Source organism: Rosa rugosa, chromosome 7 (assembly GCF_958449725.1).
Source record: "Rosa rugosa chromosome 7, drRosRugo1.1, whole genome shotgun sequence".
Lineage (NCBI taxonomy): Eukaryota > Viridiplantae > Streptophyta > Magnoliopsida > Rosales > Rosaceae > Rosa > Rosa rugosa.
Genome location: NC_084826.1, coordinates 16,047,850 through 16,066,204, shown reverse-complemented (window position 1 = coordinate 16,066,204; position 18,355 = coordinate 16,047,850). Strand labels below are relative to the sequence as shown.

At 38.0% G+C, this 18,355-nt stretch overlaps 1 protein-coding gene across 1 annotated transcript; it reads left to right on the top strand.

The window, feature by feature from the left end:
• The first annotated feature begins 12,862 nt into the window (after window positions 1–12,862).
• LOC133722311 (GDSL esterase/lipase At5g03610-like) lies at window positions 12,863–17,672 on the top strand. The gene is made up of 4 exons (XM_062149192.1): window positions 12,863–13,289; window positions 14,220–14,491; window positions 16,624–16,927; window positions 17,262–17,672. The coding sequence occupies exons 1-4, from the start codon at window positions 12,974–12,976 to the stop codon at window positions 17,456–17,458; spliced, it is 1,089 nt and encodes a 362-aa protein (XP_062005176.1). The 5' UTR covers window positions 12,863–12,973; the 3' UTR covers window positions 17,459–17,672.
• The last annotated feature ends 683 nt before the right edge of the window (window positions 17,673–18,355 follow it).

Here is an 18,355-nt window from a genome sequence, read left to right as displayed (position 1 = left end):
AGAATTGTTTCTTAGGTTTATGTTCCTAAGCAACCGAAAGATAAGGTTGTAGTTATTGCTCCTACACCTCCTCCTAGAATGAATTGTGGTGAGGGCCCTTCTTTTGTTCAAAAATCACCAATCACCACTGATCAGATGACTATGGGCATGGATCCAGTTCCTAATAGAGAGGAGAATGCACTTATTGTTACTACTGAGCAGCTGGTCAAGGAGAATGTCTTAGTCATTGAACAACATGGATTCAGGAACACTCCTTGTGAGAAACCTTTGGTTTCTCATTGCCTAGAGACTGAAAACAGGTTTGCTATATTAGCTGATAAGCCTTGTGAACCTATCTTAGAAGATCATAATCATGTACTCACTGAGCCAATAATGGCTTGTCTGGAGAATGCTGGTGAGGTTATGGACAATATTTCAAATTTAAACAATAGTGTTGTTGTACTAGAGCATGATTCGGAGCCCACCGACACTTTGATTACTAATGACTATATAGAATCTGCTATGATAGAACTTCAAACTCAAAACAAATTCTGTTGGGGTGTCCTAGAAAATGAATAACCCCTTGGGCATCAATGCTTACTGAATCAAAATTCAATTTTGATAGTTCTTGGGTTGATGAAGACGGAGAAATTTTGGCGACGAGAATCTGCTTAAGACTCTAAAAGTTCATCACAAAAAATTAAAGACCACATAAGGCCAAGCGAGTTCCTGGTATCGTACTCAAACTCAAACACCTATTGTGTGTCTCAATCTTTGATTTAATGGGATAGTGCTAATCTTGTATATGTTTTAATATATTGTTTTTCAGATTTTTTTTTTCTTTTCTCTAAGGGTTTTTGGTTTCATCAACCCCCCCCCCCCCAAGTTATCGTCTTTTCATTTAATAAATTATTCATGCCCAAAAATAAAAAACTTTCATTGTTGTTGCTTGTGAATTAGCTAATTCATGTATGTTCTAACTATGTACATGTTTACCTCTACCATATGACTTTTTTTTTTTTTTTAAATAAAGGGCTGGTGCGGCTGCCCTCTAACTTTTATTAATGAAACTGTCGAATACAAAGGGAGGACATTGAGCCTAAACCCCTGATTACAATAAGCATCTAGAGAACGTCTTGAAATAATATCAAGAGTCTCTACCAAATAAATGTATTCAACTAGGCACCAACTAGCAAAGAGTGCTCTACTGGCTACTCTATTTGCTTTGACATAGCGGTGACATAACAGAAAGATAACTCGATATATAACTTGATTATAACATAGCATAATTACTAGATGCACAGCTTTCCTACTATGTTGCCGCCGGAGTATAAATCCGACGACACTTAGCTTCATCCTGCCACCAGGCGGTAACAACCATTTGACAAAGGAAGGAACTCACCTCCTATCTAGAGTAGTGCATACACAGGCGCAAAACCCGACTAGCCTTACACAACTAATGCAGGGACTTATTACTCACAAAAATGCGTAACAAAATTAAACAACATAAATAAGTAAAAACTTTAAACAAAAAAACAGCATAGGTCGGGCCCAAAAAATGAACCCAACCCCAACCACAATCCCAAGCACCAAGAAGATCATAGCCACGAAGCCAGCCCCAGCCCAACTCTGGTGCAACCTCAACCAACAGCCCAAAGTCCCTGTTGCACCACCGCTGTTGACCAGTCGCCACCATCGGTGCTCTAGCAACCTGTATGCCCTAAGACAGTTGCTCCACCGCTAGCTCTCCAACCGATCTCCACCGTCTACGCTTCCCAGTCCGACCTTCTCCAATCCAGGCATCCACTCTCTCGGGATCGGATCTGGAATTACCCACAGATATAATCAAGAAAAGCTCTCCTAGAAGTCCTCTGATTCCGCCCATGTTGGACTCCACCACCATACCTAAACCAGCGACCACGAGAAGGCCTCACAACCGCGCAATCCACAACCAAAGTCGGCAATCATAACCGAGTCTCCACCCTACAGGGACTACGATCTGCTACAGCACCTCCATCCACTCGCGGCGGTCCAGACGAACCCCCAACCACTTCCTCAACCAAGTCAGGCAAACAACGAAGCCCGTCCGATGACAATGCCCCAAGGAAGCGCCGCCGGACGGAGAGGATAAGACTTTTTTGAAAACCTAAAGCGCGTGCAGCGCGTTCTACAATTCCCTATGCCAGGTAGCTTTTTTCTACCATATGACTTTTAGTGATGTGGTGATTGCTCAACAACAAATTTCTCTTTAGTGTATCTTAAAATGTAATTTTTCACGGTAAATAGACGTTGTACGCTCAATCTGTCATGTTTGATGAAAAAAAAAATCACTTGAAATTCAACTAGTTGGGGCAAGTCTAATTTTATTACTCATGACATAAACACCAAAATGTTCAAATTATGAGAAATTTCATATTTCAGAGATCTTTGTAAGTAAAAGTGGCTAATTTGGTTCTCTTCTTTTTCTTCTTCTTGTTTTTTTTTTTTTGGCGGAAATTGTCACATTTCCTACTTTTCAGTGGAGACTTCAGAAACAGAAAATTTAAGGAGAAAATTAGATATAAACCCAAAAATATAAGCTTCTATTGAGAAAAACTCATAGATATTTTTCTTTCAATTTACACCCATTCTACATAAGCAAACCTTCCATATAGAGTATATGTCTATAATTAATAGTTTTTCTCATTCTTTGATATATCTAATATGCCCTTCTGATTATGGAGAGTTAAATTAAGGGGAGTGTATTCAATTTAGATTTTTAAAGATTTTGTTTGAGTTTTTATAATTCATTGATTTACTTAATCCACGGATTGTTTAACTTCTATATGGACTTTGATTGATTCTAATAGATTGATTTATTGGTATTTGTTTAGATTTTACAAGTCCTTATGATGTTTTTGGTAGGTTAATTTTTTTTTTCTTCTTCTTTTTTAAAAGCAATGTATGTATGGATACAACTATAATGCTATATTAGTGACAAAAAAGTATATATATATATATATATATATATATATATATATATATATATATATGGCAATCTACCTTTTTTTTTAATAGGAATGATTGCATTAGTAATCAAGCCATGAAAACAGGTCAGAGTCTAACAGAACTTACATAAGAAATCCTGGGATAATCCAGGTAACCTATCTAAGCCACAACTAAACTCATTAAAGTCTAAAGGGACGCTCGTTGAACAGCAAGCCTAATCTATGCAAGAATAATCCCCCTCTCTAAGGAAAAAAATATTCATCTAGTCTAATCTGCCAAACACTCAATTGTGGTACAAATATCAACTAGAAACGTCTTAGAACAGCTTATAGAAATCACCCCTACGTTAAAAGGCTTGAGTCCAGAATGTCTAAAAGTTGTGAGGACTTAAGAATGCGTGAGTCCCTTCCCCGTAGGGTTGGAACCAGCACCATATGTAGCCTCCTCCGTAGCCGACAACCTTGGCATCAGGTTGCACCTCGGGCTCTTCTTGAGAGTTTGCAGCATATAGCCCCCATTTTCAGCTTTGAGCCAAATAGGCCCAGTCCCTTCCTTCAGCCCAGTTCGTGCCCTAAGCCCAGTCATCATGGGCCCAGAAAATAGCCCAGTCAACCAACCAGTCAACCCTAATTCAAAACTAGGGTCTCCCGGCGGTTTTTCTAGTCCATCTTCTTGCCCGTGACCCGCCGCCGCACTGATCTCCAGCATACCAGTCCAAGTTACCGGCGCGACCATCGCCGGCCCTCCTGCCGCCTCCACGAAGTAAGGCACAGCCCCATAGCCAGACGGCACCAGAGTCGTTTCCAGTAGCCCCGACTTAAGCCCAACTTGGGTCAGTGGAGGCCGCGACAATGATGCAGATCCCAATCGCCCCGAAACCTTAGCTCCGACCCGATCCAGCAACCCATGTTCGCATAACCACCCTCAGCCGAGCATTTACTCAACCGGAGCCTTTGAAAAACTAGGTCGAGATCCCGACGCCGCTGCAATAGAGACCACAGCCTCTCCAAGTCCACGCCGCCCTTCGCTCACTTCTATCTGGTTTGGAAACCACGACGCTCCGCGCCGCCATCATGTTTCGCTCTGCCGGGTCGCTCCGCAAAAATCGGAGGCCCTCTCATATAGTTGAATCCTTCAAATTTCTAACAGCTTCTTTGCAATCTACCATTCTTTATGTTGTGTATATATATGAATAATAAGAGAAAACTAATCAACAAAAATGTTACACAAAAAATAAAGTAGTAAACTAATGACGTCATAATTTATTTCATATCTAATTTACAAAAGAAACATGTGTGTATGTATCATCTTAACAATACTATTGAAAATGAGCTTAATTAGCTAAAAGGATTAAGGCTTCCAGAGCTATATAGTGATAAAAATAAAAGAAAATTATTAGATGAGAGCAGAGGCAGAGATAGAGGCATAGGAGGATAGTGGGAAGATAAGTCTAAGACAAAATGGATGAGTGTCACCTATTGAGAGCTGTTTTTTTTTTTTTTTTTTTTTTTTTGTGAAGAGCTTCTTCATTTTTTGAGTGAGAAAGAATCCATCAAAATCTCTTGGGAAGTGGTTGGATTGTTTTTGAGTTTTGATATGTATAAAAAGCACTATAAAATCCTCCAAAATCAAACATTTAATGAAATCCTTAAAAATCCGTATATTTTTGAATACCTGTAGATTTGAATGAAAAATTTTAAATCTTAATTGAATACATCAAGATTTTAAAGGAATGTTTAAAATCTCAATTGAATACCCATAGACTTTCAAAATACAAAAAAAATCTTGCTGAATCTTATCATCCATTTGAATTTGAAATATTAAGCTAAAAAATCTATTCATTTTGACTTTATCATAATCAATTACGTCCTTAATTTCTTCCTTCCTTTATATTTTGATTACTGACTTGAGTATATATTTCTATATATGCTCATTACAATAGTAGTTCATTTCTAGCACAAATTTCAATTCTTGTTTTCCTTATATGTAGGTATTTTCTTTTTGAATAGATTTTCAATTTTCTTTTCCTTGATAGGGTCAATTATTGTTTCAAAAGATGGAAAGAGATTTTGATTCAATCACTAGGAGAAAATGTTTTTCTTGCTTGAAAGAAAGGGCGAGGGGCAAGAAGGTATGATATTTCTCGCTTATGTTTATGAAGAACAACTAAAGAAATGTTCTTAAAGAAAAGAAAATTATTCAAGATGGGGTCAAGAAATGGGAAAAAAACTTTTGTTATTGTGTTTTCACTCCTACGCTCACATTCGGTGCCTCTCTATATTCTCGAAAGAATTCTAATTGTAAGGTATGTATCTTGTTCTTGGATTACTTTCTTCTTCTTTTTAGGTATATTGTCATATTAATCTCATGATAGCATTTTACTCTCAACTACTACATTTCTAATTTACCTACTAAGTAATTAGATGAAAATGAGGCTTGAATAATGAATACCATAAACCTTTAAGCTAAAAAAAGATCGTATCTTCTACGATCATAGGTATAATATAGTCGAAAACCTAATAAAGAGGTATGATACCAAAAAAAATAAAAATGATTGTAATATAGAGGTGTCTGTGTCATACAAAAAAAATAAAAAGAAACCTCTTATATATCAGATACATACTTGAAATCAAATTAACTAGAAAAAGTATTTTGATGATCAGGTACCTAACTTATTATATAGGTATAATATAGAGATTTTCAACCTAATAAACATGGTTAACTCACAATGATAGAGTACATAAGAAAGAGATTGATGTTAAAAATGATTCTAATAAATAGGTTGATATGAAAATTTCTAGAAATCAAGTTAGCTAAACAAACCTGTCTAATCTTTATGTTGTAATTTAAAAAACAATATATATACAATCTATTAGTTGGGTTAAAAACTTTAAAGTCTACCTTTATGTTAGGTTGCAATTAAAACAGAAAGTTACTTTTAAAATAGAAAGTTTAAATTAACAAAAAGTAAATATCACATTCACTTAAATCTATATAACTTTTGAATTCAGAAAATTATGTAAAAAAAGATCCATAATTCTAGCAATCATGATGAATTTAATGAATTGCAATAATAATGGGACCAATAAAAAAGATCTACAATTAAGGTATTTAAAGATGACGTTAATTTTGCTAGTTGACTTAGAGTATCTCCAACAATATGAATTATTTTGTAGTTAAATATAGCTAAAATTGTGAAATATAGCTATTGATTTAACAATGTTGCTCCAGCAGTAGTAGCTATTTATAAATAATATACTATATTTTATCCAATCATAAACTGACATGTGGACAAAAGAGGAGAGAGGAATATAACTTTTGCTTTAACTATGCATGATTCTCTAGCTAAATATAGCTAGCCAATTTAGCTAAAGCTAAATTTAACTTAGCAATAGCTAGCGTATTGGAGTTGAATTTTGCTTTAAAAATAGTTATATATAGCTAAAATTTGAATTTAACTAGTCTGTTGGAGATGCCCTTATGTATGTCAGATTTAAATTATGGCAATTTGTGCAATTCTTTGAAAAATGAAATCTAATATTTTATCCTAGTTAGCAATAATTGAGTGTAGATTGAAAAGAAATAATAGATGAGTTTTTTCCATTAAATTTTCTAGAATTTGAGTGTATAATGAGAGAGAAATTTTAAATCACACCCCAAACTACTTAATACACATCCCTATTATTTTATATTTCAAATCAGATTTTATAGGTAGATTAAATGACCAAAATAGACAAGACATCTATGTATTAGAAGAGAAATAATATATAATAATCATATCTTCCTTATATTATTCTATAATTATAAACACAATGAATTTCTATACATGGCATCCTCATTTAAAACAAGAATAAAGTTAGAAACCATCTAATTTAAATTTTTCTTAAATAAATTGTAATTTTTTTTTTTGAAGAATATCATGTTGATATATTAATAATACTCAGGCCAGAAAGGACCATTACATATCCTCCCTCTACCGACTATGGGTAGATAAAGAGTTTGTGGTAAACCACAGTGATACATAGATTAGATCCGATCATTTGACGGTACCCATGCTCACTTATTCAAGAAAGCCTATAAACTATGTTACCAAAGACAAGTAAATAGGCTAAGTAAATAAAACCTAAATGTGACTCAGCCCTATAAGGCTGACCCACTCCTCATGAGGCCCAAGATAAGGCCCAAAGACTGTTGGTGCAGAAAAATTCCGTAGAGGAGTTTGACTCACCAATGAATGCAGACTGGAGAGGGAGCTGATCGGGAACAATCGAGAAGCTTCCCTCGAGCGTTGACTCGAAGTTTGACCGTCGGCTCGAGGAGGAGGGGGGTACCTGCAGAAAACTCTCCGATGCCTAAGTCAGTACGTTTCTTAGTAGTGGAGTAGAGAGAATTGGAATTCGATGGATTACCTGGACGTCGAGCCTCCTTTATATAGGTGATGACTTACTTAGGGAGCAAGTCGTCATCATTCTTGCTTTTATGGCTGCATTTATTTACACACTTTATGATGACAATTATTGCTGCACTAATAACAGTTAATCATTGCGTACTTACGACCGTCATTCATTGCGTATTTATGATAGTCATTCATTGCGCACTTATAATCATAATCATTGTGCGTAGTTATTGTCGTAATAATCATCGCATTCATGACTGAAATTTAACGCCATACTAACTACGGAGTTAATCGCTTTAATTGCGGGCCCAGCAGAATTTGATCACTCCCACAATGCCCCCAAATTTTCTCTTTGGACACTCGTCCTAAGAGGAAATTTTCATTCTCTGGCTGTTTCGAATCTTGCCTCGATTATTTCCTCGAGCCCTAGTCATCCCGATTCTTTCCTCGAGCCCTGGCCGCCCCGATTCTTTCCTTAGGCCCTGGCCACCCCAATTCTTTCCTCGGGCCCTGGCCATCCTGGCCGCCCAGAATATTTTCTCGGGCCCTGGTGGCCTCGATTCTTTCCTTGGGCCCTAGCCGCCTCGATTCTTTCCTCAAGGCGAAGATTCATTTTCAGCATGAGTTATGGAATTGCCCCTATTTCCCCTTGAATCTGATCAACAACATTTTATTCTCCTTGGCCACCGGCCTTGGGTATTTACTCTGGCCACCAGCCTTACACATACATTTCAACAACACTAACCACAAATATATTTCAAATATAAAAGGAAAAAATCAGAATATGATTACTAAAGGAAAGAACGCTAGTTTATGTTACCCAGACTTTTATCACTTCGGGGCTTGTAGTCCATCACTCCCAGTCCTTAGTGACAGAAATGAGATTTCTAATGGTGCAGCTCCCGCCATCACTTTTTAGGGAAAAGTGCTTCCCTCAGACGGTGCCACTTGTTGGTGCAGAAAAATTCCGTAGAGGAGTTTGACTCACCAATGAATGCGGACTGGAGCGGGAGCTGACTGGGAACAATCGAGAAGCTTCCCTCGAGCGTTGACTCGAGGTTTGACCGTCGGTTCGAGGAGGAGGGGGGGTACCTGCAGAAAACTCTCCGATGCCTAAGTCAGTACGTTTCTTAGTAGTGGAGTAGAGAGAATTGGAATTCGATGGATTACCTGGACGTCGAGCCTCCTTTATATAGGCGATGACATACTTAGGGAGCAAGCCGTCATTATTCCGGCTTTTATGGCTGCATTTATTTACACACTTTATGATGACAATTATTACTGCACTAATAACAGTTAATCATTGCGTACTTACGACCGTCATTCATTGCGTATTTATGATAGTCATTCATTGCGCACTTATAATCATAATCATTGTGCGTAGTTATTGTCGTAATAATCACCGCATTCATGACTGAAATTTAACGCCATACTAACTACGGAGTTAATCGCTTTAATTGCGGACCCAGCAGAATTTGACCACTCCCACAAAGACCTGATCCCCACCCCAAAAGTAGTAGGCAAGCCCAAAAGACCCAGCCAATAGCAGCGCCGCGCGATCTTCTGGCAGCTCCGGACCATGGATTGCACCGCCACCGAACGCCGTGAAAACCACGATTAGGACATTCCCGTCCAAGCCACTGAACATCGAATCTGGTCGGAACCAGATTGACGAGAAAGGCTGGATGAGGAGTCTTAGCAGCCAAACTAGCAACTTCAACAGCGTCAAAACCATCCACCAGAGCAGGAGCCAGCCACCACTTTCCACCACCGCAGCCAAGAGCCCCACTTCGTCTGCGGAAATCAGCCATGCTGCAATGCTGCAGTCAAGATCAACATCGCCGCCGCATCCATTCGGCAATAAACATAGCCACTCGTCGCCAGAGCTATAGATCGAGGGCTAGCCTTTGCCTGCTTTACCACCGGCAACGCCCGAACGGAGCTTCTCACCTCGCCTCCAGAACGAAGTAGATCTATCCATATTCCCCAGCAAAACCAGGGCTCCTGCAGATTGGGATTGAGAGAAGCCTAGCCTTGGCTTCGTGGAGGAGACAGCAGCTGTCATGTCCAATGAGGCCGATGAGAAGGGGATCGGAATAGGTGTCCATCGACGATGGAGGGGAGGCCAAGGGCGGCGGAAGCGCAACCCTAGCAGAGCCATTTTTTTTTTTTTGTATATCTTGATGATGTCAAGATAGTAGTATATCTTGTAAATAAATTGTAATTAAATGGGGTGAGAGACAATATAATTTAGAATTTCAAAATCAATGGCATTAAATGTTTTAAAACATATCGCTTTACTCCCACTTTTTAGTTCATTTGTTTTCTTCTCAAAGTTATGATTAGTTAATTTATTATCTAATATAAAACATCACAGGTATACAATTTTGTAATTGTTAATTTGTTTAACCATCCAATGACAACTTCGTAGTTCCGTCATTGTGGAGAAACTACTAATACAGTTTTTGTTGAATATTCGACTCAAAATTTCATACTTGATCAATAGGGTGTTTGGTGGATGAGAACTAAAATAATACAAAATCTATTTCTAAGCATCTATTTGAACTCTAAAGGGAACAATAATGAATCCTTATGGATTTCCCAACAACTAACACAAGTAATTAATATGGTCAATTATATATACTAATCAAATTAAATAGTAGCCTTAATGTAGTTAAATAATGAACAATTCTTAGGTTCACCCCTAGAGTGAATGAGCATATTCACCCCCATTGTCGATTAACGCATAATAAATTTATAATTTTCTAATCTAACCATTCATTTTATATAACGTAATACAAAGATTACCTTTGTAAAAAATCAATCAAATTAAAGACCTTTCAGTTATTCATTTCTATGAAATACATGGACGGTTCATCATAATAGTAGTAAGTGTTGTTAGAACCATTCATTTGTTTGATTCAATTAGATAATTAAACGATTTCTGATTCGATTGATTTTTTACAGAGATTATCTTTAAAGGCTAATTTAAGATATGGACCGTTAGATTATAAATTTATTAAATAAAAGTATGTTAATCGACAATGGGGGTGAATATGCTCATTCACTCTAGGGGTGAACCTAAGAATTGTTCTTAAATAATAGTGTATTTCATGGTTTTTTAGTTTAAGGATATTTTAGGCAATTTAGGTTGTGTATTTAGTAAAATGTTAGAATGAGAAATTAAATGGTAGGTGTATTGAGTAAGGAGTATGTATTAAGTAATTAAAGATGTGTATTTAAAACTTCTCATAATGAAATGCCCCAAATTTAAGTTATGCTTTTGAGCTGTTGCATGTACGTGCAGTGAATGATGCGCATTGATATAGTCTTTCTATATATATACATATGTCGTGTTTTCTACTTTCTCCATTACAATGTGGTTTTAACAAGAGAAAAATTCAGGTACCGTCCCCAAACTATTGTGCCAAGGCCAATTTGATACCCGAACTCTCAAAAGTATCAATGTGATACCTAAAGACCTATATTGGCATCAACGTGATACTTCTGTCAAAAAAATTCAACGGCTCCGTTTGTTTGCTGACGTGCAAGCACGTGAGCAAAAAAAAAAGGGCAAAATAGACTTTTTACCCTCTTTTTTTTTAATTCATTTCTTTTTCTTCTTCTTCTTCTTCAACTTGACTCTTCTTCTTCTTCTCTCTCCACCTCCTCTCTATCCTCTCCTTCTCCACCACCCAAACCATCACTAACCTCACCGATATCCTCTCCTCTCCTTCTCCCCCCGCCTTCATCGACCGCGACCCCTCCCTCAAGTCCCTCATCTCCTGCCTCGACCTCACCGCCAACCCCAACTCCATATCCCTGCCGAACTCCGCTTCTCCTATCACCCTCTACCGCCGCCGCCGCCAACCCAACCCATCCACTTCAATTTCTCAACATCCAACCACCGAGCTCGAAGAAGAAGCAGACCCAGAAGAAGATTTAAGAACTTTCATAACTATCATGTAAGCTGGAAATGACCGGAAGTGGTCGAAATTACCTAAAACAGTCGAGGTGGCTGGAAATTTTCCAGAAACCGGCGAAGAATTGCAGAAACCGGCGAGGCTTGAATTCGACGTAAAAACTTCAACTATACGCTTCGATCCCTTCGGGATAATTGTTCAGAACTTCAAGGTGAACTCAATGGTTCAAGAATTACAGGAAACGATGGTCTACAGCTAGAGATATCTGGATCGAAAGTTTCGGTGGCCGGAAAAATTCCAGAATCCGGCGAGCTTGAGTTCGACGTAAAAACTTCCACCAATGGCTTCTATTCCTTCTGGAGATTTGTTCAGCAACTCAAGGCGATCCCCTCAATTCAAGAATCACAAGAAATGGTGGTCTGTAGCTCGAGATATCCGGGTCGATAGCTCGGTTTCGATTTTGATCGGGTCTGGCTTCCAGCATCCACCACGGGCAGCGCTGCCGTGAAAGGGCACTTCTGGGAGCTTCTGAAGGTTGAGGTGAGCTCGAGGATGAAGTTTGGTGAGGATTGATGGCCGATAGCTTGAGATATCAAGCTTGGAACCAAAACGAGCTCAAACCAGCCTCGTGTTCCACCGCCGTGTACGGCTCAAGAGCCGGCGAAAGGCTACCACCGGCAGCTGCGCAAGGAAGAGGCGAAGGCGTGGGACGTGGTCTGGGGTCAATTGATGTCCTGTGGAGCGAGAACCATCTTGGAGAAGGAATGCTCTGTTTTGGTTGCTGGTTTCGGCAGAGAGAGAGAGAGTGATAGAGAGCGAGAGAGAGTGTGAGCCTTTGCTGGTGTCGGTCGTTCACTCAATCACTCTCAAGCAGACAAAATCATGAAAGGTAAAGCCTTAAAACATGGAAACTCTCCCTGAATCCGCTCTGGCATCGAAAGCCTTCCGCCTTCATCGACCGCGACCCCTCCCTCAAGTCCCTCATCTCCTGCCTCGACCTCGCCGCCAACCCCAACTCCCGAGCCCTGCCGAACTCCGCTTCTCCTATCACCCTCCACCGCCGCCGCCGCCAACCCAACCCATCCTCTTCAATTTCTCAGCATCCAACCACCGAGCTCGAAGAAGAAGCAGACCCAGAAGAAGATTTTAAAAAAAAAATTGGTGATGAGATTTAACATCAGGGTCATTTTGGTCTTTTCTCTTTTTTTTTTTTTTTTTTTTTTCTGACTTGTTTGCCACGTCAGCAAACAGACGGAACTGTTGGATTTTTTTTACGGAAGTATCACGTTGATGCCAATTTAGGTCTTTGGGTATCACATTGATACTTTTGAGAGTTCGGGTATCAAATTGGCCTTGGCAGAATAATTTGGGGACGGTAGCTGAATTTTTCTATTTTAACAATTAACTAACGTGTTTATGGTTCTTTTGTACTTCATCATGGATCTAATTGCCACATCACGCGGTTGAGTCGGTTGACCAGGCTGGGTCACGTTCTGGTGATGAGTCATCATCTTGTGAAATAGAACCCAAGTATTCATTATTTAATTTCTCATATTCTTTGGCCACTATATAAACCCTTCAGAATCTCAGTTATTCCTCGCATATCTTTCACTAAATAAGTAAGTACACACATCTCCATCCATCCCTCCATCTCTGTCCCAGCAAAGCTTCCTTTTTCTCTCCGAGCATGGAATTAGCTCAGACCCTCTTCCTCCCTCTCGTTCTGTGTCTTCTCTCTCTTTTAACACAACAGAGTGCGCTACTGGTCTCAGCTGGTCACCACCATGGCCATCACCACCACCACCACCACCATCACCATCATACACACCGATACTTGTTCGATTGGCGTCCAACGAAACTGTTTGTTTTCGGAGACTCGTACTCCGACACAGGCAACAACATAAAGTCTGTGACCAAATCTTGGAAATATCCTTACGGAATCACCTTCCCGGGAAAACCCACCGGCCGTTTCTCCGATGGCCGCGTCCTCACTGATTTCCTTGGTAACCCCTCTCTCTCTCTCTCTCTCCAATTATGTGCTTTCTTTTTTTTCTTTTGCTTTCTTTTTTTGTACAAAGTATGAAAGCAATGTGTTTTTCTGCTTTAGTGTTCTTTTGTGTATGGTAGTATATTGTTTGTTGTGGATTGCGAGTGGGTAGTGCCGTGGTGGTGGGTTCAGATAATAGCACTTTGGGTGGTTCTATCGCTCTTTTACCTGTAAAAATTGTATTATTGTTCAAACCTTTTACACTTTAATCAAACCATCCTGTCAGACCAATTCATCATCTATTCCATTCTTTTCTTGCTTTCTTGTATTAGCTAGCTGGAGCTTTGGACATTTCTCTGCATCGCCATTATCAAATGTTAATCATTTCGGCGGAGTTACTTAACTCCTTAATTTGCTCGGACATTTTTTTTTTTTGTCAAATAATGTATGAAATACTCGGACATTTTTACATCATTAGATTGCTTTTCAGCTGGTCCATAGAGCATTCAACATCGTGAAAACGTCTAGTTATGCCACATAAAATTAACTAAATGGTGAAATTATTCACTGTGCTTTTTTCTTGTCATTTGGTGAGAAACTATGCTAATTTCTATATCTCATTCTAATTTTATGGGAATATTCCGAAAAGATTATTTGAGCACCCTTTAACCCAAACACTACATGATTTACTTTCTGCGACCTCTCATAAGTTTTGTTTCTTTCTCAGTACTCAAATGTGATTTCTAAATCTTATGAACTTTATGACTCATGCATGCGATTCTGTCATTTAGCATCAAGATTAAGAAACCACTTTCCTCTAATGACCCAAACGCCTTTAGTAACTTCGGAGTTGAAAGTTAATTAAGGAGTATATTAAAGCTTTTCTTAATTAATAATTATTTTGTAACATTTTAATTTTTTTTTTTTTTGAAATGCATATATGCAGCTAAGTTTGTAGGGGTGAAGTCTCCAATACCATACAAATTTAGAAATGTCGGAGTCAAACATTTGAAATACGGAATGAATTTCGCATATGGAGGCACCGGTGTGTTCAATACCTTGGTTGCAGCACCAAACATGACCACCCAAATCGATTTTTTTCAGCAATTCATCAAAGACTCTGTTTTCAATGCCCAAGACCTACACTCCTCCGTGGCATTGATCACTCTTGCAGGCAATGACTACTCATATTACCTTGCCCTGAATAATTCTTCTGAGGTTAGTTCGTATGTACATGCATAACAAAACATTTGCAAATATTTAGACTTTTGGTCATTTTCGCTTTGATATAACTAACATTAGGAATGTGAGGAAAAATTAGTTATCACTTCCTATATATATACAAGAACAATACGTATGTCTCACTTCTTTTACTGTTTCTGTAATGATCGACTTTCATAAGTACCTCTCCTATTGAGATGCTTCTACTTGCATATAGCAGACATATACTTTAGATAACCCAAAAAACACATGGAAACTTAATTTGGTCTCTTTAATTTAGGTCATTTTTAAATTGGCTCCATTTAGTTTCAAGTTTTGTGATCAAAGACTAATGACGGTTTTTGCCAATTACATAGAGCAATTTAGCACTCAAGGCCTGAAGCCTTGCACGGCTAGTGCAAGGGTATAATAGTCGAATTCACATACTTGATCCATGCGGTTATGGTCGTTAATTTTTACCTAGATCGTATGTATAAGTCATTTTCCAGTTGGGGTGGCTCACATACACACCACATCCCTTACCTGACTATCCTGTCTAAGTAATTGGCGGAATCCTTGATTTTTCTTCGATTTCTAAAGTGATCTATATGAAAGTGTTTAATTGCAAAAATTAAAAGTATAGACTCAAATGAAAAGTAACCCCCAAATCAAAAGGACCAATCTATAATTATCCTGTATAATGTTATTTACATTTGACAAATGCTCTAAGCCTCTAATTCTAATGAAATCAAATTAAAAGTCCACCAAAGTTCAAATTCTGTTAGAAACAGGAACAAAAAAGAATCAGTGGACATTAACCGAGTGGAATGTATTATTCTTTTTATCTTTCATTTTTTTTTGGAAATTTGAAACGAACATTATAAAGATGATCCTCTAAGAACCATAAACATACAAGTATCAAAATAGATTATAGGGTACACTTTCCTGGAGAAATTAGTAAACCACACACAAGGTTGACTAATAAATTTATGCCCTCAATCAGCAATTTAGCAGAAAATTGTCTTCACGATGGATGTGGTTGATAGATGTGGCTGCAATTCTTACCAAGTACTAGATATCTCTAGCTAGTGAAATGTATGAAATGAAAGAGAGAGAGACCATTGGAAGTTAGCATGTAAGGTTTACCATTCAAGTTGAGTATTATGTACAACAGTCAGTGGCGGATCTAGGATTGAAAAATGGGGTGGGCTAGAATTTTTTCTCTTTGACTAAAGTGAAACAGAGAGAAATTGAGTTGATAATTTGAAAACATATAACTAAAGTATATAAACATATATATATAAAATTAATACCAAGTAACTTGAAAAGAAATATTACATAGAAAACATTTTAAAACAAGAAAGGAAAACTTTATCGAAATTAATGTCAAATAGCTAGACTACCAATATTTTTCTTCTCGACTAAAAATAGAGATGAAGTTCACAATAATAAGAAGTAATTAATGTAAAAGTAGAGCTAGCTAGTTACGTTGCTTATCTCTTTGTACTAGAGAAATAATATTTTTGGGGAAAAAAATTATACAACATATTGTATGGTATGAATTATATCTAAACTGAAAAGAAAATAGTTGAAAGAAACTATGAAGTAAAATTCAAGAAAAAAAAAAGAAAGTAAAAAGGAATCCAACGGTCAAAAAGAAGTAAAACTGAAAAGAAAAGAAAAAATCAAATAATGTCAATCTGGTGAAAGACTACTAAGTTTACTTGGATTAAAGTCAAGGTCCTTAGCCAACAACGTAACACCATACAATCAATAGATTTCACCTACAGTAATGGATTTGTAGTGAAGTTTTGGGCTGGGCTGCAGTCCACTGAATAGATTCGCCAGTGACAACAGTATAGGACATGTAAGGATGTGTGGTCCATGACCTAATATGATCAGCTGTACATATACCCAAAATACCTTATATCAGTTGAGATAGGGATTAGGCAGATCTCATTTTTGGTCCAGAAAATCCTGCCAGTGTCGTCTCCTTCATTTGTTTTTTAGCTTCAGTCCGACAAATTGATGAAGAATGTATTAACAACATAAATGAATTATACACGTGTGAACGCTATATATGTTACTCGATTAGTGTCAACATTTGTGAATAAAAAATTGATCTCTTTCTGATTTCTTATGTATTTTAGGGTTTTAAACCTTTCATCACATCAGTTGTAAATCAACTAAGTGTGAACTTGAAACGTGTCTATGACTTGGGAGTGAAGAAAATAGTTGTGACAGCTCTACAACCTTTGGGATGTCTTCCTGGTAGCACAGCCGAATTCTCATTCCAGAAGTGCAATGGAACACAAAACTTGCTGGTCGGTTTCCACAACCTCTTGTTGCAGCAAGCTATTGCCAAGTTGAACAATGAAACCAAGAGTTCTTTCATCGTTCTCGATCTATATACCTCATTCATGTCCGTGCTGAAGAATAAAGGAGACCATCTAGGTAACTACCTCTTACCCAAAAAAAAAAAAAAAGGTTTTACATGGTTAACAGTATTGCTCTTTTTAGTATTATAACTATTAGTAGTCGAAATACATCCCCTAGGGACTATTGGTAGGTCGGTGAAAACATGAAAATTAGCTGATAATATAAAAGTAGGGGTACAAATTCACTTTCTGTTCACTCAAAATTTAGGTTCAAACACTTTATTAATGTAATATTTGGAGTGTAAAGCCTTTGTATCACGTCTTGTCGTTTTTTGTTTCCATACTTTGGGAACACATGAGGTTAAACTAAAATGGCATGTATAAAATATGTATCTTGTTGTCTTGGGCAGGAAGCATAAAGTTTGAGAACCCGTTGAGGCCATGTTGTGTTGGCGATTGTGGGAGTGTCGATGAGAGTGGGGCGAAGAAGTACACCATATGCGACAACCCGAAATCTGCATTCTTTTGGGACGGTGCTCACCCTACCCAACAGGGCTGGCTTGCTGTGTATTCAGCTTTGCAAGGCACACTTGAAGAATTGTACTAGAATTTCCAATTAAGCGGGCCAGTCAATATAGTAGAGCTATGCCATGATAGTTAAGTGTCTGTTTGATTTGTATCTACAGGTCTTATTTTATTTTATGTTTTTTTTTTATTTTTTTGGTTTAGGGTTTTACCATTCTCTTGTCATAAGATGTCATATATATATATATCAAGTTGCATAAGAAATAATTTCTGCTACTGCAAAGCACTCTTTCCGATTAAGATATTTGCCCATTGATTATTAAATTTATTTTTAAAGAAAAAGAATATCTTATTTTATTTTAGGTCATCTAGCTATCTTAGATAGAGCTTATAAGAGTATATTTAGCAGACTCTCTATATTGACTTCTTAGCTATTTATCAATTTTAGCAGCTGTATAAGACTCTTATGGCACGTTTACTTACTTGAAATGGAAAATAATCATGAATCGGAGACAACTGGAATGAGAGAAGAAATGAATCGGTATTGATTCCGGAGGAGTTGATTCCTAAACTCATATCCTCCCTTCGTAATTGTTTCTACTGAAGAATACGGAACGGGAAGTGTGTGTGTGGATCATGATGGGGAGAGAGAGAGAGAGAGATAACACCGCATGTATAGTGGTTCACCTTGCTCTTGAGGCAAGGCTACGTCCACTTAGAGATTCTACTAAGAGTGAGGCCAAATAGCCTTTGGTAGTGATACAAGTATATGGATCATGGATCCCCCTCTTCTAAGAAGGGGAGGACTTCCCTTTATAGCTAAAGGAAGTCCCCATCTAGTTTACATTTCCGATGTGGGACACAACATACATATTGCTTCTCTTGAAGCCTCTTGGAGAGCATGGGAGGGTGGCCTCCCTACGAGGTACCGGTCGACCTCCACCATGACAACGTAGCTCGGGTGTCGGCCTACAGGATG

Coding starts and splice junctions, on each gene's coding strand:
- LOC133722311 (XM_062149192.1), top strand. CDS start 12,974: ATGGAATTAGCTCAGACCCTCTTCCTCCCTCTCGTTCTGTGTCTTCTC. Junction 13,290..14,219: donor CGTCCTCACTGATTTCCTTG/GTAACCCCTCTC, acceptor GCATATATGCAG/CTAAGTTTGTAGGGGTGAAG. Junction 14,492..16,623: donor CCCTGAATAATTCTTCTGAG/GTTAGTTCGTAT, acceptor TATGTATTTTAG/GGTTTTAAACCTTTCATCAC.